This window comes from Penicillium diatomitis (genome assembly GCF_028827545.1).
Source record: "Penicillium diatomitis strain IBT 30728 chromosome Unknown utg000011l_segment0_segment0, whole genome shotgun sequence".
Classification (NCBI taxonomy): Eukaryota; Fungi; Ascomycota; class Eurotiomycetes; order Eurotiales; family Aspergillaceae; genus Penicillium; species Penicillium diatomitis.
In genome coordinates this window covers 233,884-257,472 of record NW_026623183.1, presented here as the reverse complement: position 1 = coordinate 257,472, position 23,589 = coordinate 233,884, and the positions used below count along the sequence as shown (strand labels likewise).

General features: G+C 51.2%; 7 protein-coding genes across 7 annotated transcripts; 3 read left to right on the top strand and 4 right to left on the bottom strand.

Moving 5' to 3' along the window:
- Window positions 1–1,722: 1,722 nt before the first annotated feature.
- N7539_007779 (putative NADH-ubiquinone oxidoreductase subunit GRIM-19) lies at window positions 1,723–2,369 on the bottom strand (the record flags this gene model as incomplete). Its single annotated transcript, XM_056937380.1, has 4 exons — window positions 1,723–1,771; window positions 1,844–1,996; window positions 2,121–2,227; window positions 2,319–2,369. 4 exons carry the CDS (start codon window positions 2,367–2,369, stop codon window positions 1,723–1,725), a joined length of 360 nt encoding a protein of 119 aa, XP_056787245.1.
- Window positions 2,370–2,614: 245 nt separating this feature from the next.
- On the top strand, window positions 2,615–4,549 carry trm10 (tRNA (guanine(9)-N(1))-methyltransferase; the record flags this gene model as incomplete). The annotated part of the gene is made up of 1 exon (XM_056937379.1): window positions 2,615–4,549. The coding sequence occupies one exon, from the start codon at window positions 2,615–2,617 to the stop codon at window positions 4,547–4,549; it is 1,935 nt and encodes a 644-aa protein (XP_056787244.1).
- A 625-nt stretch (window positions 4,550–5,174) lies between these two features.
- Window positions 5,175–7,781, top strand: N7539_007777 (uncharacterized protein; the record flags this gene model as incomplete). Its single annotated transcript, XM_056937378.1, has 3 exons — window positions 5,175–5,193; window positions 5,322–6,886; window positions 6,960–7,781. The coding sequence occupies 3 exons, from the start codon at window positions 5,175–5,177 to the stop codon at window positions 7,779–7,781; spliced, it is 2,406 nt and encodes an 801-aa protein (XP_056787243.1).
- A 650-nt stretch (window positions 7,782–8,431) lies between these two features.
- Window positions 8,432–9,700, bottom strand: N7539_007776 (putative oxidative stress response protein Oxr1; the record flags this gene model as incomplete). Its single annotated transcript, XM_056937377.1, has 2 exons — window positions 8,432–8,576; window positions 8,667–9,700. 2 exons carry the CDS (start codon window positions 9,698–9,700, stop codon window positions 8,432–8,434), a joined length of 1,179 nt encoding a protein of 392 aa, XP_056787242.1.
- A 1,010-nt stretch (window positions 9,701–10,710) lies between these two features.
- On the bottom strand, window positions 10,711–14,813 carry N7539_007775 (karyopherin MSN5; the record flags this gene model as incomplete). The annotated part of the gene is made up of 7 exons (XM_056937376.1): window positions 10,711–11,387; window positions 11,507–12,833; window positions 12,900–12,971; window positions 13,024–13,148; window positions 13,209–13,680; window positions 13,739–13,927; window positions 13,986–14,813. 7 exons carry the CDS (start codon window positions 14,811–14,813, stop codon window positions 10,711–10,713), a joined length of 3,690 nt encoding a protein of 1,229 aa, XP_056787241.1.
- A 1,371-nt stretch (window positions 14,814–16,184) lies between these two features.
- N7539_007774 (sterylglucosidase 1) lies at window positions 16,185–18,583 on the bottom strand (the record flags this gene model as incomplete). Its single annotated transcript, XM_056937375.1, has 3 exons — window positions 16,185–16,805; window positions 16,892–18,142; window positions 18,200–18,583. The coding sequence occupies 3 exons, from the start codon at window positions 18,581–18,583 to the stop codon at window positions 16,185–16,187; spliced, it is 2,256 nt and encodes a 751-aa protein (XP_056787240.1).
- Window positions 18,584–18,726: 143 nt separating this feature from the next.
- N7539_007773 (SKI complex subunit tetratricopeptide repeat protein SKI3) lies at window positions 18,727–23,519 on the top strand (the record flags this gene model as incomplete). The annotated part of the gene is made up of 4 exons (XM_056937374.1): window positions 18,727–18,833; window positions 19,031–19,225; window positions 19,299–19,499; window positions 19,559–23,519. The coding sequence occupies 4 exons, from the start codon at window positions 18,727–18,729 to the stop codon at window positions 23,517–23,519; spliced, it is 4,464 nt and encodes a 1,487-aa protein (XP_056787239.1).
- Between the last annotated feature and the right edge of the window lie 70 nt (window positions 23,520–23,589).

Sequence of the window (23,589 nt, the reverse complement as noted above, 5' to 3'; positions counted from 1 at the left end):
GTCAACAATTCACTTCCGGCTGTTCCCCCGATGAGAATGCTCTGCCTTTGACGCAGTTCGTCTCTTCGAGGCGGAACCCGAGCTAGCGCGGGCTTTGTTCGACGTCGTTGGAGATCGACGTCGCCCCTGTCTATGCTGTGCTTTTCTTGGGGCTGTCTTCAATGGATTGAACCACGATCAGCAATCCTCGGAAATGACATCGTGCCTTTAGAAGATCAGAACCTACCATAGACTCGTGGAAATCCGCACCATCATATTTGTGACCGTGAGAGCGGCCCTTGCGCCCTACCTGCGTGATCTCCTCCACTGTATATTCTTGAGACGTGCTCGTATGGACCATCGTGATAGACTGTGTGACAGCTTGAAAGCACTCCTTGATCTCTCCAAAATACAGTCACTGAAGTCACGCGTATGCATATGAATTCAGAGTCAACCTTCTTAAATACGGCCTTCTGGCTCCGCCACTGTTTCGTCATTTGAGCTGGGATGGCAACTCCGGAATCAGGCTCCGTGTGGACTCGTGGAGTTTTGCCTCGCCGATTCCAGAGAAAACTCCGTTGATTTCAGCTCTTTATAACTATCGAATGATGAGTGCTCCATCGAGAAGTGGCAGTAAAATCATCAAACGCTATCCAATCTTACTCTTCTTACCATGATGTTTAGCCTTTTATACACTTGACGACATGCCAAAGTCTTATATCGAGCTCTTGATCTCCAGTTCAAGCGAAAACAGTAGCATCAGCTGGTATCATGTGTTTATATTGTTCAAAGGAGAGAAACATCAGAATTCAGGCAGTAGTATGAAGTGTTATGAAATTCCGAGATGAGTATTGCTCGAGAGGATCGAGGGCTTACAAAGGCACCTTAGAAGGGAGCTGGACGGAAACTTGCTGATCGAACCATGCAGTCTCAGTGGGAATTGGTCTGTTTTCCAATTTTTTGTACATCATCTCATCATCGATTTAAGAACTTTGACACTCATGATGCACTCTAAGCTTAGGCAATTTCCCTCTATCATTTTGAATGACGATTTACGCGCAAGAACAGCCCTTTCGTTATCGGCTAGATAGGCTAAAGAGGCTCCTATTTTTTGATCTTAGTTGCGCAACGAGGTCGAACCGGGCTTTTCATTAAGGCGCTATTTGATCAGTCTGATCTAGTCGTGCCAGATTCGTGACTGTCTCGGAACCTGGCGTCCTTTACCTGCAACCGATTTACTCCAGCAGTGACCTTGCAGCCAAACCGAAAGATGTCAAGTTTTCAACGCGGACATGGGGAATAGGTAATGATACTCCTTTCAAAGCATCCATCTCAGTTTCTTAAGTGTAGAGATGTCGCTCAAATTGTCAACGTAATCTTCTTGGGACGAATCTCCTGAATCAGGGCTGTTCAGTCCCAAGTTTACGCGGCAGTCCTCTCATTCCATAGACGTGCGAGTCTTTCCGAGCCGGACTAGTGTGCATGAAACAAGAACAAAGATCTCGGCGTGAGCCAGTGAGCAAACTCTCCCACAGTTTTGATATATCTACATGATCTTTCAAGGGTCCTGGCCTTCATCAGACAGAATGGTTTTCATGTCTGTGTTGTCCTCTCCAGACCTGCCTATGCCAATGCTTCAGCGATCGATTTCAAGCACTCAATGACTGCTGCCTTTGCATTGTAATCTGTCCCCATTACATTGCTTCGCAGATGTGCCGAAAAGTCCCCCGTTGTAGTGGTAATCTATTGGGTGATCTTCGAGGGAGTGTAGACGAAAGTAGGGCGGACGAAGCTATTCCACATCACACGTCGACGTCAGTATGTGTCATGCAGATACAGATTAAAGAGGTTCTGTATTACGCACCGCTCAGAGTTGTAGACCTTCTGCTCAGCACCAAGGAGCTCCTTCTCGCGGGCCTTGTCGGCGTAGTAGCGGCGAACCTGGTCACGATCTTCTTCGGCCTGGAGAAGAGGAGTGAGGTAGAGGCGGCCCCACATCTTCTCACGCGCGAGCTCACTATAGAAGAGAAAAACATCAATCAATGTGCAATTGAGATTTGGCGAGTCGCGTTGCTGAAACAGTGGTTGTGCCGCATCGGAACCGGTGGAGATAGGGAACGTCGCAGTGGCATCAGACATACCGTTGCTCACGAACACCGTGGAAGTACTTGTAGAAGCCGTAGGCCATAATGGCGTGCATGCCGATCATGTAGTACACGGGCTTAAAGCCACGGGTGGGCACGTTGCGCTGGATATCGGATGCCAAGTGTTAGCGGATGTTCTCGTACCGTTGACCCTGGCTCCTTCAGCTCCAATTCAGCTGATGGTTGGATTCATACCTTGTACTGGACTTGCGCATAGCCCCCCGTTGGGGGCATATCCTGAGGCATGATGGCGTTTATGGGAGGTCTGGAGTCTTAGAAGCTGTGTCGAAGAGTCGCCGAACGGAGAAGTTGGTGATGCATCTCACGTGATTTCAGACTGGAACGAGAGACGCCCGCATCAAGGGCGGCGAGTTCAAGGCGGTCGGCTTCGGGCGGTCAATAGTGGGCTTTTTTGTCCGATGATATCGTCGCGTCCCCCGCTCGCCTGGGTAGTTGACAATAACAACAACCATTACTTTGACAATTTCACCATGGACGAACGAGAAAGACCCCGAAAACTACCCAAGCTCGATCACAACAACGCATTGATTCAACACGAACTCAGCCGCACAATGACTGGCCCTGTGCCTGCCGCCGACAACCTGTCGCAAGCTACAGCCAGCACTCCGCAGCTGCAGCAGGCCCAGTCTCTGCCATCCGCCGATGAGACTGCCGACTTGTTCGCACAGTCCGACGAGAAGAACAACCTATCGCAAGCTGCAGCCAGCACTGCGCAGCTGCAGCCGGCCCAGTCTCTGCCATCTGTCGATGAGACTGCCAACTTGTCCGCACAGTCCGACGAGAAGAACAACCTGTCGCAAGCTGCAGCCAGCACTGCGCAGCTGCAGCAGGCCCAGTCTCTGCCATCTGTCGATGAGATTGCCGACTTGCCCACAAATTCAGAAAACAGGAAAAACATAGCGCAGGCTACAGCTAGCACTACGCAGCTGCAGCAGGCCCAGTCTCTGCCATCCGCCGATGAGACTGCCGACTTGTTCGCACAGTCCGACGAGAAGAACAACCTATCGCAAGCTGCAGCCAGCACTGCGCAGCTGCAGCCGGCCCAGTCTCTGCCATCTGTCGATGAGACTGCCAACTTGTCCGCACAGTCCGACGAGAAGAACAACCTGTCGCAAGCTGCAGCCAGCACTGCGCAGCTGCAGCAGGCCCAGTCTTTGTCATCTGTCGATGAGACTGCCAACTTGTCCACACAGTCCGACGAGAAGAACCACCAGGCGCAGACTCCAGTCGGTACTTCGCAGCTGCAGCAGGTCAAGTCTCTGCCGTCCGCCGAGGAAACTGTCAACTTGCCAACGCAGTCAGAAGAGAAAAAAAGCTTGGTCGCACAGTCGGAAGCTCCAACTGAGGAGAATAAGGATGGCACGGCTCCAAAGCTTTCCAAAAATCAGCTCAAGAAGCTCCGCAAAAAGCAGCAATGGGAGGCTGAACGCGGCCTGCGCAAGGAGAAACGCAAAGCGCAAATGGCCCAAAAGAAGCAGCGCCGTCAGCGCATGGTAGAGGAGGCGCGTGAGACTGGTGGAGAGGAAGCTGTGAAAGCCCTTCGCAAGCAATGGGAAACCACCCGGGCCCAAGCCAAGCGATCAACCCTTCTTCCTCTGTCGATTGTGATCGATTGCGGTTTTGATGACTTAATGAACGACCATGAGCGCATTTCCCTCGCTGGTCAGCTCACACGCTCATACTCCGACAACAAGCGATCCAAGTGGCGTACCCATCTCATGTTCAGCTCATTCAACAAGCAACTGAAGCACCGATTCGATACTGTGCTCGCGCCTTATCGTAACTGGCAAGGGATTCGAATCGTCCAAGATGATTTTGTTCGTGGCGCTGAGATTCTCAAAAACCAAATGGCCTCGCCACAAGGCGGAAAGTTGGTTGGTCCTTTCGCCGATCAGGTCGACGCCAAGCCAGAGGACGGTGAAGTGATCTATCTGAGTAGTGATAGTGACAATATCTTGACTGAGTTGAAGCCGTATTCCACTTACATCATCGGCGGCCTTGTGGACAAAAATCGTCACAAGGCAGTTTGCTACCGATCTGCGATCTCCCAGGGAGTCAAGACCGCAAAGCTGCCCATCGGTGAATACGTTGAAATGAGCTCTCGTCAGGTACTGACCACCAACCACGTGGTTGACATCATGTTGAAGTGGCTTGAAGTTAAGGATTGGGGAGAGGCCTTCATGAAAGTGCTTCCCCCTCGAAAAGGTGGTCAGCTGAAAGGCTGGCGTAACAGCATGGGCGCAGTCGGTGAACCCATCGAGAAGATCGTGCTCGAGGTTTCAGAGAACGAGGACGAGCAAGAGGAGAGTCTCGAGGATATTGCCAATCAGATGGAGGCTGATGCTGAGGGGGATGCGGATGAGGATCACGACAATGGTCTTGAACATGCGGGGACGCATGCCTAATGCTTTCCACATGCCGTCAAGAACAACATGAAGGATGACTTGATATGTATGATAATAGGTAGTACTGAATGTGTACGATAATTTTGTATGACCACACAATATAGCAAGATTTAAGAGTCTATAAGAAAGATACCCCACGCATGTGAGAATTTCTCAGCCTATGTGTTGTGCGGCGTAAGCCTTGCATGATTTTCTTTGCTGCTCGAATGTCGAGAAATGATATTGATCTTTTTGAAGTCATATTCCGCCTTGAATTATATCCGTACAGTCTCATCTGTGAATCCGAAGTATAACTGCCCTGACTGCGCAGGTCCACGTCGGTCACGGTGTTTACATACTTACTTAAGCCACACGTGCCGAGCGCCACAATGCCAATGACGGAGACGATTCTTCGGATAACTATGATGCAGTGGAGCAGTGGCTCTTCCTCTCTGTTTGTTCCAGACTTCCTTTGTTTAATTCTCCTTCCAACACCCAGCAGTGATCAAGGCAGCCTCTTGTCTCACTTGCTCCGAGCTTTCCTCTATAAGATCCGGATCACATTTGGCTCACCACTCTCCTCCTCTTGTGATCACCTTACCTTTTTTGAGAATCCCTGCTAGCAGTGTTGCTACCCCTCGCAACCATGTTTATGCTCCGCAACGGTAAAAAAAACACCCCCCTCTTCTCCCCCCCCCACCACGCAGCTGTTTTGTGGCCCAGATCTCCCCATCTTTCTCGCTATAAGGGGAAAATCTTGCCGCTAACAAGTTTCACTTCACATTCAATTTAGTTGGTAAATTTCTCTTTGGAGACGCCTCAAAAGAGTCCATCATCGAGATTCCCCAGGGCCAGCTCTATCTGGTCCGCCCGCTTTCGCCAAAGGGATATTCCGAGCTGATTTTCAAAGACGCTGCCGCTAATATCCGTCGTACCGGCCAAGAGTTCCAGTATCAACTTGTGATTCAAAGAGCCTACGAGGAAGGCGAGGAAGAACTTGCGGACGACGAAGACGAGCAGGGCGTTGCGGACATTCTTGACAAAGACGAGAAGATTTTCTTGCTGGACCAAACTCTGCACTTCCGATCTGAGTTACGTGATGGGAACAAGATTCTTGCCTGGGATGACTTGAGTGGCGACCAAGGAGACTTGTATGAATTCATTTGCGACCCGTCCGTTCCCGCGGAAAAGGTTGCAACCTTTGAACTAGCGGCCCTCCAGTGTCAATACGAGCGCAAATACCGTCGTAGCGCACAAAAAGCCACTGACGACGAGCTCAAGGAGTTTGAATATCAGCAAGAAGAGCCGATTCCGTCCGCCAGTCCGGTGTCCTCCCCGACCGTCAAGTCGCCAGATCCCGTGGTCACGTCAGCCGACTCAGCCGCTGCGATGGCGCAAGATGTCAAGTACGCCCAGGCTAAGGGCCAAGTGAAAGCCGCTGAACCTGATGAGAAGCCTACAACTGCACCTCCAGCTGCAACTCAACCAGAGACCAAAGAAGTGCTGGCAAAGGAAGTGGCGGAGCTTCACATGTTCGATTTCTCCTCCGGAACTTTCATTCTACAGGACGCCTCGGTCGTTGCCGCTGTTTCTGAGGTGGGCAACTGGCAGTACTGGCTGCAGATCAGTGGCAAGGATAAGGAATGGCTGGGCCAGGCAGTTGTGGGTGATATCAACCCGGTCTTCAACTTTGAGTACCTTTCCTTCATCTTCAATCATTATGCGGAAGATGGGTCGGCGTATTCCTGGCTCTTGCGCTTCAAGAACCAGCCTTCAGAAGAGAGGTTCCAGGAAGGTCTGATGCAGGCACTCTGGGAGCAACTGAACGAGTTGAAGTGGGAGAAGGTCAAAGAGAACGACCGTGATTATGTGCTCGATGCATTCCAAGAGCTTACTATGGAAGATTCGGAGGACAAACCCGAGGAAGAGGAAGAGGAGGAGGAGGAGGAGGAAGATGAGAGTGAGCAGGACGATGGGCAACGTAGCGAGCACTACGATAGTGACGAGGAGGAAGACGATGTCAATCTTCGCGAGCAAGACGGCAACAAGAACTCCCAACTCGCTGTAGGCTACAAACACGATCGTTCCTTCGTTGTGCGCGGATCGAAGATTGGTGTTTTCAAGCACACACTCAACAACAATCTGGAGTTCTCTACGACAATTTCCAAGGTTGAGACGCCCGGGGGCAAGTTGTTCAGCCCAAAGAAGGTCATGCTACATGCAGAGGATCGCAACATGATTCTCCAGAATGGCGACGACCCCAATGCCCTTTATCGCATGGATTTGGAGTACGGAAAGGTCGTCGATGAGTGGAAGGTCCATGACGATATCCCTGTCGAAACGTTTGCTCCTGAGAATGTAAGTCTCAAATGCCCCGTCTTCGATCCTCTCTTTGCCTCCACGAGGGCACTTCGCTGACGAACTCGAACAGAAATTCTCGCAGATGACTGCCGCTCAGCCCTTCGTGGCTGCCTCGAAGAACGCACTATTCCGTGTCGACCCGCGCCTTTCGGGCAACAAGCTTGTCGAGTCCGATCTGAAGCAGTATGCCAGCAAGAACGATTTCTCTGCTATGGCTACCACCGACAAGGGATACTTGGCTGTGGCCTCCAACAAAGGTGACATTCGTATGTTCGATCGACTGGGCATCAACGCCAAGACCCACATTCCTGCTCTTGGCGAGCCTATTATCGGATTGGACGTCTCTGCGGATGGTCGCTGGGTTTTGGCCACCTGTCGAACTTATCTTCTTCTGATCGATTCTTTGCAGAAGGAGGGTAAGAACGAGGGCAAGCTTGGATTTGAAAAGTCATTTACCAAGGACGCAAAGCCTCAGCCCCGTCGTCTTGGTCTTCAGCCTGCTCACGTAGCTCAATTCCAGCATGAGACGAAGAAGCCCTTGTCATTCACTCCGGCGCGGTTCAACACCGGTGTGGATTCTCAAGAGACATCGATCATCACTGCCACAGGTCCCTTCATTGTTACCTGGAGCCTCAAGAAGATCATTGCGGGCCGCAAGGACCCGTACACCATCAAGCGTTATGGAGAGGACGTCATGGCAGACAACTTCCGCTTCGGCTCCGACAAGAACGTGATTGTTGCGCTGCCTAACGAGGTCAACATGGTTGCCAAGCGCAGTTTCCGAAAGCCAACCCGCGAGAGCATCGCTGGACCAATGACCCCTAACCGCGCACGCAGCGGCCGATGGAGCAGCCGTCTCGGAAGGGACGACATTGTCAACTCGCCCTACTAGTCGACTGGCCCGTGGCTGCATGCACTTCATGACTCTCTTCAACGTCTTCTTTTCCTATTCCTTATCCTTCACCCTATTTCCTAGGTATTTGGATGCTTGTATCATGATTCATACCCCCTTATCGTTTGCGATAAATGACCAATTCAATTGCCTTTTGTAGTACTGCAGTACTTTTATTGCCAGGGTGTAGCAAAAGTAATCATCATGGCACCGTGCATCAACATTGAATGATGGTTGATTATCGCGCAGACAATAGGATCGACAGATCGTGCTATCTTAGTTGCGTGGCTTGTAGCGAGTACCGATTAGGGGAAGTATTCACATGACTTGGAAGACTCGAAGATGACAATTGTCAACATCCTCTTGGAGACTTGCGCTTCTCATACCGGGGAGAAACGTGATGGATCCTCTTCAGTATATTAATTTGTATTCTCGATCACCTCTCCCTCTTTGGCATGTAGTTGCGGTGCTCCAAATTATACTCCAATCGGTCACTGGAAATGGAGTTCTAGATGAGACCTGATTCATGGAAATCACTGCACCCAAGGTGATATTACATTATCTCCCGTACTGCGTGAATGTTCATCTTTCGAGACTTCGTTGTCCTCTTGAATACCTCTCGAGGTAGGCCTCACATATCCAAGTTGTTGTTACGCTCCTACATACCAGATCTCCACGCCGAGAACGTCAAACTTTTCGCCTTCTTCGGCGAGAGGCTCGTTTCCGAATGTTTGACAGTGGGAGCTAACACCCTTTTCGAGACTTGAGTCTAACCAGAGACCATATCGACCGTCGCTAGGGAAAAGACTCGAATGTCAGCGTTGGTGTCCCCGTATAGAAAAAGCATCAAACTTGAAGAAGAGACCCGAGGATCTTATTACTCACCCGCCACCCAGGCTGAGGAATCCGGTCTCACAAAACATCATGTAATCATTCACACCACTATACGGGAAGGCCTTGAATCGAATGCGCTCAGGCGTACTTGCCCCACTTCGCGAGGGCGTGTCGATAGAAGAAGGTGACGGAGGCGCCAGCGCTCCGCCGCTGGCGGCAGCGAGATTGGTCTTGAGACTTATATTCAGGTTCCGCGTCGGCGTGGATTCAACCTTGCCCTTGCTGCGCGGGTCACTGCGAAAAGTACTCCATCGTCCAGCGTGGGTCGTGTCCGCAGAAGGTGGGGGTGGAAGACCTGCGCGCTCCAGTGCTTCCACCGATTGAGGGCCATCGCTCGGGAATGCGAGGCCCAGGTTCGTTGGAGGGGGAAGAACGCTGGCTCGCCAGAGGAAACATTCACCCGTGCCGAAGAATTGCGAGTCCGGATGTGGGACGTCGGTCATGTACGCGCCGAAGACGGCGCCTGAAGGGGAGGAGTCGCGGACGACGAGGACGTAGCCCGCCCGCGGGCTACGATGGGAGAATTGCTGGCAGTGGTCGTAGAGGGTGGAGAGAGAGGCGCCGTCGCGATCTAGACTGTATGCGAGACGCCAGGTCTCGGCAAGCTGGAGGCGGGGTGGGACGAGGAGGCGAATTTCTTCGGCGAGCGCGCGGGTGAGAAGCTGCTGTTGCAGTAATTCCGCCCCGCGAGGGATTGCCAGAGTGAGAGGAGTCAGTGGTGGTGGCTGGAAGGGTGAGGCTGTTCGGCGCGGTGTAAAGACTTCCGAGGAAGACGATGAGGTCGACCATGGAACCGAGGACGGCATGGTGGACGTGGAGGTATTGGGATCGGTCAACCGCCGATAAAGACCGGAGACAACGTGGCTGACTGGGTATGAAAAGTATTGACTGTATGATGAAGCGCCTGAATTGCCTTGAGGCGTGCGGGAACCGGATCTTGAGGTGGAAGACGAGTGGGAGGAGATGCTGCTGCTCGAAGCGGGGTGGTTGGAGGGAGGAAGACTGCCTTGCGAAGTGGACGACATGCAGGCAATGTAGGGGCTTAAATTGAATGAGAAACAAGCTGTTCGTAGGCGCTGGGGTGATCAACGTCGCAACGGAGTCTGGAAGCTGGCAGCAATCAAGCCTCGCACAAGCTGATAGCAGCCGGGCACCAGTGACGTGGTAGCGTTCGGGCGGGAGTGGATAAGGTACAGTTAGTTAGCAACTTAGCAGTACGCAACAAAGTTAGCAGTCGGTTGCTTAGTTTGCCAGTTGCCAGTTGCCAGTTGCCAGTTGCCCAAATTATGTGGGGTCGCGATTGAAGCGGAGGTCAAGGCGAAGGCTACGAAAAAGTACAGTGGCAAGTCAGTTACAGTACCAAATCCAAATCTGAATTGCGAGGTATGTGCTTGAGAAAATGGCGTTTCTGGGGGAGAGACCAACTCCTAAAGTAAAGTTGTTGCTGTACTGACTACTGACAATTCTGCTCAAAAGTCGAGGTACGCATGGGTTCTGCCTAATTGTTGAGCTCTTATTCTGACGCACGCATGTGGAACCTTGAGCGCTTGAAGACTTGAATGTTCGGGTTTTGCATGCTCAAAATATCACAATCTGTCTTTCGTATCATCTACTTCCTGCTCTCTGGCTTCGCCTCGTTAGATATACGCTTTTGGTTTCCTCGTAATCATTGAATAAGGATATCCATAGTGTGTCAATGGCCAAAGCGCCGCAGCCGGGGGTATTCGGTAGCTAAGCAAAAAAAAAAAAAAGCAGGAATATCTCTCAACGATGTAGACGCATATTTCATATCGAGAACATGAGCTCGGAACGCATTGAACGGTCAGATCGATAATGTCCGGGTTCAAGTACATCATGTCAAGTGCTTCCGGGGACGACAGGTTAAGGAATGAGAAAATGGAAGAATAGAGGGTCTACATTGGAGTCTCAGCTTGTGAAAATGATCAATCATGTCAAGGGAGGTTCCGAAATTGTTTAGTCTGCAGGTGTCAAGAGGGACGTGAGGTCGCAGTAGTCAAGACCCCCGTCAATTCGTTCAGCCAAACATGTCAGCAACCCCTGAGAGATCGGGACCGTCGTTGATATCGACACGCTGGACTTCCTGTTGAGTTTCCATCTCATTGGTCAAATAACGATTTTGAATCGCAGTACGTGCTTTGCGCCGCTCCTCTCGTGAGCCCAAGATCTTCCCTTGCTCGGCAATGCTGACACCACGCAGAGGCTCTAAAAGCTCAAGGACCAGAGCCCTTTGCTGGCGTGGGGATGTGCATCGCTGGAGGGAGACCTCCGTATGTGAGACCTTCTCCGGGGTAATGCCCGGTAGAGAGAGGAATACCAGTCGAGGCGTTTCGCTGCAGACGCCGTAGAGCACCCAGATCGAGGCAATGAGCTGGGCTAGGTCCTTCTGCATGTCCACGAAGTAGGATTCGTGGACTGAGGAGATGCAGGCCTGCAAAACATCGGTGCAGATGAACTCGCGGATGGTGGCGATCGTAGGGCTGTTGTGTGGAGGCGCAAAGTCAGCCAGAATGGATCGTACCACTCGGGTGATGATGCTGCAGCAACGAGTGTCGCGCATTCGGAGAGCGTGGGTACAAAACAGCATGACAGGCTCAAAGATCTCGGGCGACGAGAGCACAAAGTGGCGGATAGAGTCTGACAATTCAGGAGGTGATTGCGGCGCGCTGGGGTCTGACTCCGCTCGATCCGGGTCTATGTGAATTAGATGTCAGTCTTTGTTGAGCAGCAGAACCTGCCACTCAGAGTCGGAGGGATTATGATCGACTCTAATTACAAAGGCTCTTTGGGTGGGGAAGGAATATGTTCCTTACCTCCGCGCTGGGGATCGAACAGGCTGGCAACCATGATCACAGCCGCGTACGTCAGCTGGCGAAGAACGCTTTCCGACTTCATCTCATCCGTGAGGTCGCCTTCAATCCCTCCATTCTTCCGCTGCTCAATGATTTCCCACTCGGTGGTAATCTTGCGGTCGAGACTACGGAACAGAGTGGAGAGCATTGGCGGTAAGAATTGTGCGCGGTACCTGACTGGACAGTCGTCGATCAGACAGCGCGAAATATTGAGAAGCACAGAAAATTGGTGTGAAGAAAGGTGCTCGGCGTCCTTGAAGAGGGCCTCGGACAAAGGGCCCGGCAGTTCCGCAAACCCATAGAAATGATCGCGCATCCTACTCATGCTGAACAGCATTGAGTAACATGATTCTCGAACGGCGCGGATCTTTCCACGAACAGACGACGCAAAGCCTTCGAGCGTAGATCTGGACGCCGTAATTTTGGCATAGAATTCGTCTCGACTGCCAGTGGAGATACCGGCTTGCCAGAACCGATCCGTAAGGATCCGCTCGACCACAGCACGCATCTCATTGCTCACAGCCCAGTTTGCTGGGTTGTGGAAAGCGTGCGCGTGAGTCAGTAATTGAACCATGGTTGGGAGGATCTGGGGAATCAAGTCTTGCCAGATGTCACATGCCACCTGGTAAGCTGGTGAGGTTCTTTGCAACTTGTCTGTGGACACTGCAAGCATGGTCTTAGTCCCACGCAAGGGCAACATTTGGAACTTCCGAGTCATTTCCTCTTGAACCACCTTCCCTTCATTATCCAGAGCAACAGCAGACCAGTCCTCTATTTTGTGGGCCTGCTTGGTCTGCATATATGATCCGACATTCTCAAGTCCCAACATGACACAGAAGCCCTCAAATGTCGAGCTCATGCGACGGAATTCTTGGTCCTGCCATGCTTCACGTATAGGGGTCAAAAAGCCTGTCAGCCGATTGTGACGCAAATTTGGGTCGAGATTGCTGGCGCGTTGAATTATGATAAGGAGGATCGAGGTCAGCTCCATTTGGAGTTTGTCATCAACATGATTGGCCTGCGTAATCTCTCGAATTTTAGGCTCAAGCAGATCGTAGAACGTAGAGAAGTAGTCGGCGTAACGGATCGCAAGCCGGCGCAGCTCATGACTAGCCAGCCCGTGCAGCTCCTTGACAGCCTCGGCGTAGACAGGGTACTGTGGCTGGTCGGGAAGACGAGTCATGAGAATGTGCTCGAGGACTTTCAGGGCATACGCTGGATGATTCTCCAAAGCTTTTGAGGAGATATCGACAACCAATTTTATGACCTTCTGCTTGATCATCGGATCCTAGAAGGTGACGTTGATTAGTGTACGCTTCATACGAGTCGTGTTATGGGCACAGGTAGTACTTACTTGGAAGTTCCGCTCCATTAGCCTGCACGCCCAATTCTCTACTATATACTCCAATTCTTTCCGTTCCTTTTCCTGATTTCAAGGATTAGTATAAATTGCACAAGATGACAAGTGGAGAACTCACATCTTGCTGCGGCGCCTTTCCATGGGCCTCGACCCATTTGTTGAAGCCCTTCATCACTGCCTCTACCACAGCGAACTGCGCGTCTGCTCGCATGATCGGAATCGACGATTTGCTGTAGTTTTGCACTGCAGATTCATTGGTTAAAATCAAAGCTTGGTCACCGTACAGGCCACGGAACATCTTACTTTGGAATGATTCGACACCGTTGTAGAGATTGTCAAGATTCTCATCAACACGTGCAAGAATCGCGTGAACGGCCTCCTGGGCTCGCTTCTGCGTGATGCTTTCGATTATCGCCGAGCAATATCGACGGTAGTTGCCGAGGAATGCATGTCTTTCCGGAATTGTGTCAATGTCTTCCACCAAGAATTGAATTGTGGGATCCTCAGAATCGGCAGGGAGCGATTCCCACCGTATCAAACGTTGTGTGCAGATGCCGAGGAACACGTGGGTTTGGTCAACAACGAATTGCATGGTTCCGATCTTTTGCACGTTAAAGAGCCTCGACCAGAGATGAAGGCAAGGGATGGAAACGGTCAGACTTTGGTGTTGCATGATTGTCAACATAAAGTTGAGGAAAGGAGGAAGATCAAGACGATGCATTGTGTCGCGCAAGAATCTCTCATCTTCAAGACATCCAGCAATATAGGAGATCATCTGGGGATGTGTCAGCCAATCTGTCACACGCGGTGGCACAGGTTCCCAGCTTACTAACCTCTGACAGCTTCTTCGAAATCAAATATTTGGGCTCGTCGATATCTTCTGGGCCCACTACTGACCATTGATACAGGTTCTGAAGTGTGCTCAGGTAATCGTTTTCGAAAATGAGACAGACCAGGCCGTGAGACTCCTCATTTCCCATGTTATTCCGACCATACAGCGAATGTAATGCCTCAACTGCGGCCTACGATAGAAGGTTAGAGGCTTGAAATGAGCCCTGATAGAGTGAGATGCGCACATACCAACAAGACTTGCTCATCCTGACAAGTCAGTGCCCTGAAAATACTGGCCACGACTTGACCCGCAATGACGGCCTTGTAAATTGACCACGACAGTGCTGATCTTAAAGTCATGAGAGCTTTAACGGCTCCATCGCGTGCTTCAGAAGAAGCAGATACATTCTGCACACAGTCATCCAAAAACCCGCAGATTCGCACCAACCACCCTTCTTGGCCACATCGCTGAACTGAGTTGGGAGTCTTTTCGGCGTGAATCTGTTCCACAATGGCAGCAGGCGTAAAGATCTCGACAAGTGCGCGATTCAGCTCAGTGCCGCGCAATGACGAGACCGTATCCTCGCGGAAAAAGACATCTTCCGACAATGTCTCCAGCACTGAAAGCACCAATTCATAGTGTACCAACGAGACGCCCCAGAATTTGACAAGGGCTTCGTCCATATCCACCCAGTCCAAGCCCCAGCTCTTCTTCGCTGCCTCTGACCATAGTTGTGGGATCTTGTTACGGAAGTAGCTCGGATCCTCTGGACGGATGTTTTCCGCCAGTTGCAAGATCATCGATCGAAGGGTTGTGGATTCCTCGGGATTGGTGAATGAGAGATGGCGCAAGACGTGATCGAGTAGAGTCAGACCAAAGTATCGCACGACAGCGGCATGATCCTTGCGCGAAGCTAGTAGGAACCCATTGCGAGCTGCAGCCTCATTCTCCTTCAAGGCCTCAACGAAGGACAAGGCTTCTTTTCGCAGCGCGTTTGTGGACGTGGGACTGTGGATGACCTCCAGAGCGCGGATGATGTCCACCATGCCGGCTTCTGAGAGATCTTCGGCGGCCATCTTGGTCTATTGTCGCGGTGATGTGCCGCCGCGTTGATCGAGAATCACGAAGGCGGGTATCGGAGGTTGGGGAAACGCCCGTCGAAATCGTCTCACCCGCGATGAGTCGCCCAGAGCGAGCTCCGGATTGCGATTGTCTTTGCGGAATCGTCGGCCTCGTATCAAGAACTTTGCGGTATCTTTCAGTCTAGCGATAAAGTTATCAGGGCGTGTTGCGGTAATTGATATGGCCGTTGATCATGTCCTAGGGATTGTTTTGCAGTCGGACACAGCAGCAACGGCCATTCAAGTTCGGTGTTTTCGAGTGATTTGGACGGAGTTTAACAAATGCGTGTGTGATCAGTTGATCGACGCGGAGTCTGGTGGGAACGGAGTATTCTCCAAGCAACTTGTCAGAGCCTGTCCGGAAAGATGGAAGGTTGAAAGCCGCCGATTGAGAAGTTCGGTAACCTGCTGGTCCGGGCTGAGGATTCTCCACGGGCTATGGTCGTCTCGAGGCTCACCGCTTCTCCTCACTCATTCGGGGATTTCAGCGCGCAACTGTGCCATTGTTTGATTGCTGATGAGATTGCTGAGGTCCAGATAATCGATTTACGCTAATTTTGTGCAACTCTATGCCTCCCTACTACTTTTGCAACCGATTTCACCTTTGTCGCTTTGTTATCGATCAGTGCCCCTCTCTAATGCTGCGGCCAATATGCCCACCGCCTTTAGATTAGCCCGCAGGAGGCCCACAGGAGGTCGGTCCGCCTGCGTGGCGCCTACTACGTAAGGCACCACGGTCGATCCAAACAGGAGTCCAATACTCGCCAGCCCTGGTATAGATTCAAAAGCAGGTAGCGATGCCAGCGTGGACACGATAACCGAGTACCCGATATGAGCACATTGAAGCCATCCATAAGGCTCGGGGCGACAATTTGTTCCCGGACATATGGTCAGGCTGCTTCCATTGCATTTGCTTAGAGGATACTCCCGAGAGTGAATGATAGTCGACGTTGAGAACTGAGAAATATATACTTCCGCCACCGCGGACAAGGGGACCACGGGCTGTACAAACAGATTCGCCTCTATCCCCAATATCCAGTGCTGGTTGTTTTCAGACAGACTTCAGTACGTCGGTTGGAAGTTGCTGCTAGCCTGCTACACAGTATACACCAGATCTGATGGAGAGGTACGCGCTAAAGTGGACCCGATTGACGCCTATCAACCTTGAACTTCAAACTGTTTTCTCGAAGATCCGAGCAAAAATCGCAGCATTGTTCCACAAATCAGCACGAGCAATGAAAAGCTTGCCAGAAACGCATCACACAGTGACCGGTACTATAAGCGGGGGTGAAAGATCTCGGTAATCGCATACAGGAATATGCTGCATTACATGAGACGGCAATCGCCCTTTTCGCATCGTTCCAAGTAAGAGCCCTCATCACTTGAGGAAGTGTTCAACTCTCCGGGCTTGCGTTTGATACCCTCGATCTTGATGCTCTGCTCGCCTTCCGCATGCCACCATTGCAATCGAGGTACCCTGATAGACTGGATTTCTTGGTAATCGATTTGCCATTTACCACCACTGACCGCAACCACAATCTTACTCGCCGGAAAGTGAAATTCGGGCAGGTAGATCTCCGTCGGTGCGTCGGATTTCGTCGCAACGTCTGTCGTTAGAGTCATCGTGAACATACAATTACGAAGGTCAAAGACATGGCTCGTCAAAGACCCACTCACGTAGATCGGACTCGGACGAATGTATGCCTCGGCAGCCCGATACCTTTTGGGCACCTGCGAGCTAACACTGGCGATTGACGGATTAGTCAACGCCCGCTTGAGGTTTCGAGGACCAACTTCTGGCTCGTCGGCATTGCTGTGGCTTTCAGAGTAGGCTGGGGATTGTGGATTTAGTGAAGTGTAAGTGGCTGTGAGTGGAAGTTCCAGATCATCTCGAGAATATATCGACAAGTCTTCTCCATTCCATAGATCACCCCATTGGTGATTATTCTGATTGCGAGAGACGTCAGCGCTAAGTCGTTTCCCGCGACAACGGACAGGATGGAAAAAAAAAAAAAAAAAAAAAAAAAACTCACCTCGGTTTGGTACAGCCACAACGTAAATCCATTGCCAGTGCTGCCTTCGAGAGCAAAATGATTGGCATCCATTGCACTGGATTGGCTACTGTAATCTCCAGTGTCATAGGCCTTCTTATCATCCATATCGTAGGGAATGCCGATCTCAGTGAAGAGAAGGGGATGATTCCCCATGTACTTCAGACTCTCGTCGCGAAGGAACTTCAATTGATCGCGCAGACAGTTGCGAATCGCCGTTTCTCCCACTTTCACAGCGAATGCTGGAGCCCAGTATTTGCCTCGCAGGACACCAATGACATCCACATTGTAAAGACGATTCCAATGTTTCGTCAGGAGCGTGAGACCATCGTAATAGTGAACAGCGTGGACCATGTTAGGGTCATCATCCTTGGTTCCCTTCAGGTCAGGAGGCACTTCCATCACAGGGGGCTGGCAAAGTAGAATCGCGGCGGGCCAAACGTCTCGGATCGCGTCACGATAAGTGCGATAATGATCCATGAAATAAGAATTGGTGAATATCTCGTAGCTCAGGGGCCTTCCAGTGCTTGGAACTTTCGAGAAATAATCTTTCACGAGCAGAGTGTCTGTAGCCGGGTCCCAAACACCGTGTTGAGCCCAAATGCACTCGCCCAATTTCCAGCCAGGATCACGCCTCCATCCATACTTGCTGTCGTCGTAGTCGGTGGGCAGCCAGGCAGATTGCCCCTCCGGATCGACAAGTTTTGTGCCTGTCTTGTAAGGGCCAAAGCTGCCAAATGCCCAAGTATTCTGCTCACATGCTCGGCCAGACCCTGTCAGCATGGCTTGAAATGCGGTAGGTGAAGTTCCAAGTTGGAGTTGCTGATCCGAAGGAACCACAGAGATATCCTGGAATCCAATGAGACCGCGATGGGGTTCATTCATAGTCTCCCATCCAATTACCACATCGTGCTCAATATCAGCAGCTTCATGGATTCGAAGTGCCAAATGCTTACATGCTGCGATGAAGTGAGACTGGAGATAATCTTGAATGTTCATGCCATCGATGACGGCCTTGGGCGCAAAGTCACGGCCGGCCCAAAACAGGGTGAACATGGTCTGGCAAACTAAGCGAGTATAGTTCGTGCTCCAAATCATCTTGGGGAACTCAGCGGGGTTGTCCTGAGTATTTTGGACCAGAGCAGCTTCGGTGGCTTTGAATGCTTTAGGATTCAATCCGGCCGCATACAGTGTCCACATAGGTGCACCCGAACCCCCCGATAGACGAGACCACTGCGATGGTCAGCTATTTATCACGTTCCTAGATATGGAGACTTCGGCTCGACTCACAACGTCCTGATGGGGATCCATGAAGACGTAGAATTCATACTGCTTCGCGATTCTTAGGACTTCAATCGTAAACGAAATCCATTCTTCATCGTAGATTCCCGGACCAGAATGCTCGATTGCTTCCCACGTGAAGATATATCGAATTGCATTGTAACCCCATTTACGAAGTCGCTTGAAATGCGTGTGTGCCTCATCTAGCGGAAATGGGCGGCCCACAAAGGAAACGTCATCTGCCTCGAAGAAGTCTTCGTAGATATAGGAAGGAATGTCAGGTGATTTCGGATATTTGGCATCTCCCGCGACGTTGATGCCTCTCAAAACAATCTCTCGGTTCTCAGTATCGCGAAACACCTTTCCGTCCACGCGGAGGTGCAGGAGACCCATATTTGAAGTTACGGCGCAAGTTGGCGAGCTCGCTCGTTTTAATAGTTGCAACCGATGAACGAAGCAAATTCGATGCCTAGTTATAACCTTCGGCAGAGTGTGATGCGAGTTGTGGTTTTTTTTGAACCGCCGCCTCCGACCAGATGCTCCGCATAGGCTTCAGGCTTGTCGGTAGCGCGCAGCCCTATAGAACGAACGACCAGTACCAGTCGCTAGCAGGCAGAGAGGAGGGCAGGCTTGAACCCAGAGCGTGAGTGTCGTTTTTACCGGTGTCAGGACAGCCACAGATTAAGCACTGACTCGACGACAAGGAGATATGTGCACCGAAATGTCTCCTCGGGTCAGAGCGAAGAGCAGCGAGGCCAGTGATGCTCATGCGGAGAGCAGCTGACCCCAATGGCAGCCCGATAACCAACCCGATAAGCCTGCCGGTCCGTGACGTATCAGCGCTAACCGATCGAACCATCAGATCTCCGCCACATCAAGAACCTCCCCGCTCCTCCCAGACAAAGCGCGACCGGGGATCATGTCAAGCAAGGCCGCATTGAAGGCTGTTAGGACAGCTTTGGACGCCAAGGACTATGTTGGTGCTGCTGAGAAGGCCAGGGCCATCGTTCAGGGCGATCCCCAAAATTATCATGCGTGAGTGATTGTCGTGGAAGGTTCTTTTGTTTAAGTTTACTCAGCTAATCCCGCTGTTGCATCATTTTACCAGAAATGTTTTCCTTGGACTTGCAAACGACAGACTGAACAACTTTGAGGCGTCAGAAGCGGCATATTTGGCTGCAACGAGGATCAAGGATAGCGATCGCACTGCATGGCAAGGATTGATCAACTTGTACGAAAAGCAGGGCGGGTCAAAGCTGGATGCATACCATCACGCGGTGCTGAAGCTTGGTATCATTTTCGCAGATAGGTAGGATTGCTTTGAGTCCCTCCCCCATGAGATTCTCATTAACCGTTCTGTTGTCTCAGTAATGAGAAAGAACGATGCCAGGATGTCGTTGACAAGTACATCAAATTGGCTCGCAAGCAAAACGATAAAGCTCAATACCGCAAGGCTCTCGAACTTCAACTCCCTAATTCTCCCCTCTACTCTTTCCTTGAAGGCCGACTCGCTCATCCGTCCCTCACCTATCTTCGTATGATCGAGATCACTGAATCGCTCGAAAAAGAATACATCAACCGAGAGATTGGTGAACGAAGGACCCGCCTGGGTGCGACTAAAGAAAATGTTACTCTGGAAGTGAAACGGGACGCTTTCAGAAAAAGCCAGCTCGAGGATCTGTACCGTGGTATCATCGACTGGACTAACGATGATGCCATTCGTCGCCAGTACGAAGAGAAGCTGCTGACTCGTGCTTACGAGGAGCTCGAGTTCCTTGGCGCAGGGAAAAAGCCAGCCAAAAGGAAGGAGGTCCTGCGTGCGGCGCAAGACATGGTTATCATCAAACATCCCTTCGAGCTTGCTTGGAACATCGTGCTTGAGTGGAAAGATATCGAATCATACTCCGAATGGGATCTTGGTGTATTGCGCGAATACATTGAGTTTTTCCCCGACACCGGGTTGGCAAAGGTCCTGAAGGGGTTCCTTGCGAGTGAATTGTCTCCATTCCCGCAGGAGGAGACTGACAATGGAAAGCCACTGGACAAGAGTGACTCCCGCAAAGATGCCGAAAGTTCTGAGACTGTCGACTCTTTCGACGCTGGTGAAGCCAACCATGCAGGATTTGCGGACACGCTGATTCTTATGACCGAGGGCCTTGAGGCAGCCCCGTCTTCAACAATTGCTCATCGCATCATGGCTGACCTCTATTTATTTCTCGAGGAATACGAGAGCGCGGTAAATGTTGCTCGCAAAGGTCTTCGAAACGTGGCCAACTTTGTCAAATTGACTGGCTGGAAGTCCCAAAACACTATGGATGCCTTGAATATCATTCTTGCGAACGCCCTAATCTCATACCAATCGCCGAGACACCACCCAGAAGCGAGGTCTATTTTCGAACAGATCCTCCAACAGAAGCCTACCTCTACAGTTTGTCTCTTGGGCATCGGTCTTGTTTTGAAGGTCGACCAGGATTATCAAAATGCGGCAGACTTCTTGAGCCGTGCATTGGAGCGCGACCCCAGCAACGTTAAAATCCGTGGCGAGTTGTTCTGGTGTAAGGCTCTAAGCGGTGATTTGGAGACCAGTCTAGACGGCCTGCAGAGCGCTCTCGATCACCTGAACGAGCAGCAACCACGAAACAAATCCTTTAAATCGGAGCTTCTGTACCGAATAGGCTACTGTCAATGGCAGTTGGACTCTTCTATAGCAGCGCGTAAGGATCGCAATGGCGCATATGCCAGCTTCCTGGCCTCCATCAAGGCCAACATGAATTTTGCACCAGCATACACCAGCCTCGGATTCTACTATGCAGACTACAAGAAAGACAAGCCTCGAGCACGCAGATGTTTCCACAAGGCTTTCGAGCTGTCTGCCGCGGAAACAGAAGCTGCAGAACGACTTGCAAGAGGCTTCGCAGATCAGAAGGAATGGGATCTGGTCGAGGCAGTTGCGCAGAGGGTCGTTGATTCGGGATATGCTAAGCCAGCCCCAGGTTCAAAAAGAATGGGGTACAGCTGGCCATATGCAGCTCTTGGCACTGTTCAAATCAATCGACAGCAATATGCGAAGAGCATTGTCTCATTCCAAGCCGCGTTGCGGATCAGCCCCGAGGACTATCATTCCTGGGTCGGATTGGCAGAAAGCTACCATCACTCTGGTCGATACATTGCAGCCACGAAGGCTTTCGAACATGCGCAAGAGCTGGAGTCGACACTGTCCAAGGACGATCAAGAGCACATCTGGTTCGCGAGGTATATGATGGCCAATGTGAAGCGTGAGCTCGGCATGTACGATGACGCAATTGCGAGCTATGAGAGTGTGCTCTCAGCTCGCCCCAACGACATCGGCGTCTCAATTGCACTCCTCCAGACCTTGACCGAAAGCTCGTGGAGAAGTCTCGATTCGGGTCTATTCAATGATGCTGCAGAGCTCGCTTGCAAGTCGATTGAAGTAGCGGGGTCACTTGTGACTGTAGACAGCAATATTTTCAATCTATGGAAATCGGTTGGAGATGCTTGCTCGTACATGACCTTCATCAAGAAGAAAATTGGAAAGCTTTCTTCTGTGGACTGCAAGTCTTTGCTGGAGTCTAATCTTGACCCGACAGCTTTCGATGTCATGAAAGACATTGATGGTGTGGGTCAGGATTGGCTCGCAAATCAGAATGATGAGGACCAATCGCCTGACTCATGCGCCTTTATGGCAATTCTGGCCTACAAACGTTCCCTCTCCGTGTCAAAGCAGGACCCTCATGCGCAAGCTGTTGCATGGTACAACCTAGGCTGGGCGGAGCACAGGGCGTACAGGACTGTGCAGCGCGAACACGGGACAAAGAGCAAGAAGCCTCGAAAGTTCTTGAGGGCATCAATGCAATGCTTTAAGCGCGCAATTGAGTTGGAGGCTGGCAATTCAGAGTTTTGGAACTCCCTTGCAGTCGTAACGACGGCCATGAGTCCCAAAGTAGCCCAGCATGCTTTCGTGAGAAGCCTCCATCTGAATGACCGAAGCGCACAAGTCTGGACAAACTTGGGTGCGCTGTACCTTCTGCATAATGATATTCAGCTTGCCAACGGGGCTTTTACGCGTGCCCAGTCGACTGATCCAGATTACGCTCAAGCGTGGGTTGGTCAAGGTCTTCTTGCGCTTCTCTACGGTGATGCGGCCGAAGCGCGGGGACTCTTCGAGCATGCCTTCGATATCGCGACTTCATCTGCTATGTTACCCAAGCGTCAATACACCTTGACCCTGTTTGACCACCTTCTTGGAGATTCTTCAGCATCAAACGAAGTCTCACAGCTGATCCAACCCTTCTTCGCTCTCCAACAGCTCTGCTCACAAGATCCATCCGACCTTCCCTTTATGCATCTCTCAGCCTTGTTGGCCGAAAGAATGGGCGAAATGGCCGACGCCGAATCCAACCTAGAGGTTGTTTGCTCGGCTATGGAGGCAGATTTTGAGAGTACCGAGTCCCCTTCATCACTCTTGAAATTCGCCCAAGCAAGTGCGGACATTGCTCGCGTGCTTCTTGCAAATCAGCGTTATGAAGATGCCGCTGAAAAAGCTGAGAATGCACTCACGCTGTCAGGAGAAGATGATGCTGAGTCGTTTGACACCGATGTGTGCCGAAAACTAAGATTATCGGCACACCTCACGGCAGGCCTGGCATTCTACTTCCTGAAATCAATGGATCAAGCTATTGACATGTTTGGTCAAGCTCTTCAAGAAGCCGACAATGACCCAGATGTCGTCTGTCTTTTGGCCCAGGTACTATGGGCAAAGGGCGGCGAAGAAGAGCGTTCTCTCGCACGCCAGCAACTATTTGACTGTGTTGAGAGTAATCCTGAGCACGTTGGGGCCGTAACGCTTCTCGGAGCGATTGCACTTGTCGACGAAGATCGTGATGCCATTGATGCCGTTGAGGCTGACCTTCACAGTATCATCACGCGTGACGATATCGAGCTTCATGATCGTGCCAAGGTTGTTAAGCTACTCGCGGCGATTTCAGCCATGGGACTCAACGAGAAGTCAAGCCTCCCTGAAGATCTCCGGCGGGTTGGTGAAGCCACTGCGGCGGTTATGTTGTCTCCTGGACAGCCACAGGGTTGGATGGAGCTTTCCAACATTTCAGACAGCTCTTATCCAGCAGAGATGGCCATTCAACGTGCTTTGCGGTGCGTTCCACCTCATGGTAGCTTGAATGCCACCGACCTCTGTCAGGCTTACGCGCAAGCTGGGACAGCAGATGATGGATTTCGAGCTATCATGGTGGCGCCGTGGAGAAAGGAGGGTTGGGAGGAGCTGAGGCACGGAGTGTCTAGCATGGGGTGATCATTTATGATCGCGTATGATAGCACCATCCGCTCTTGTATGAAACTTATTTGTAATGAGTCAAGGAAGA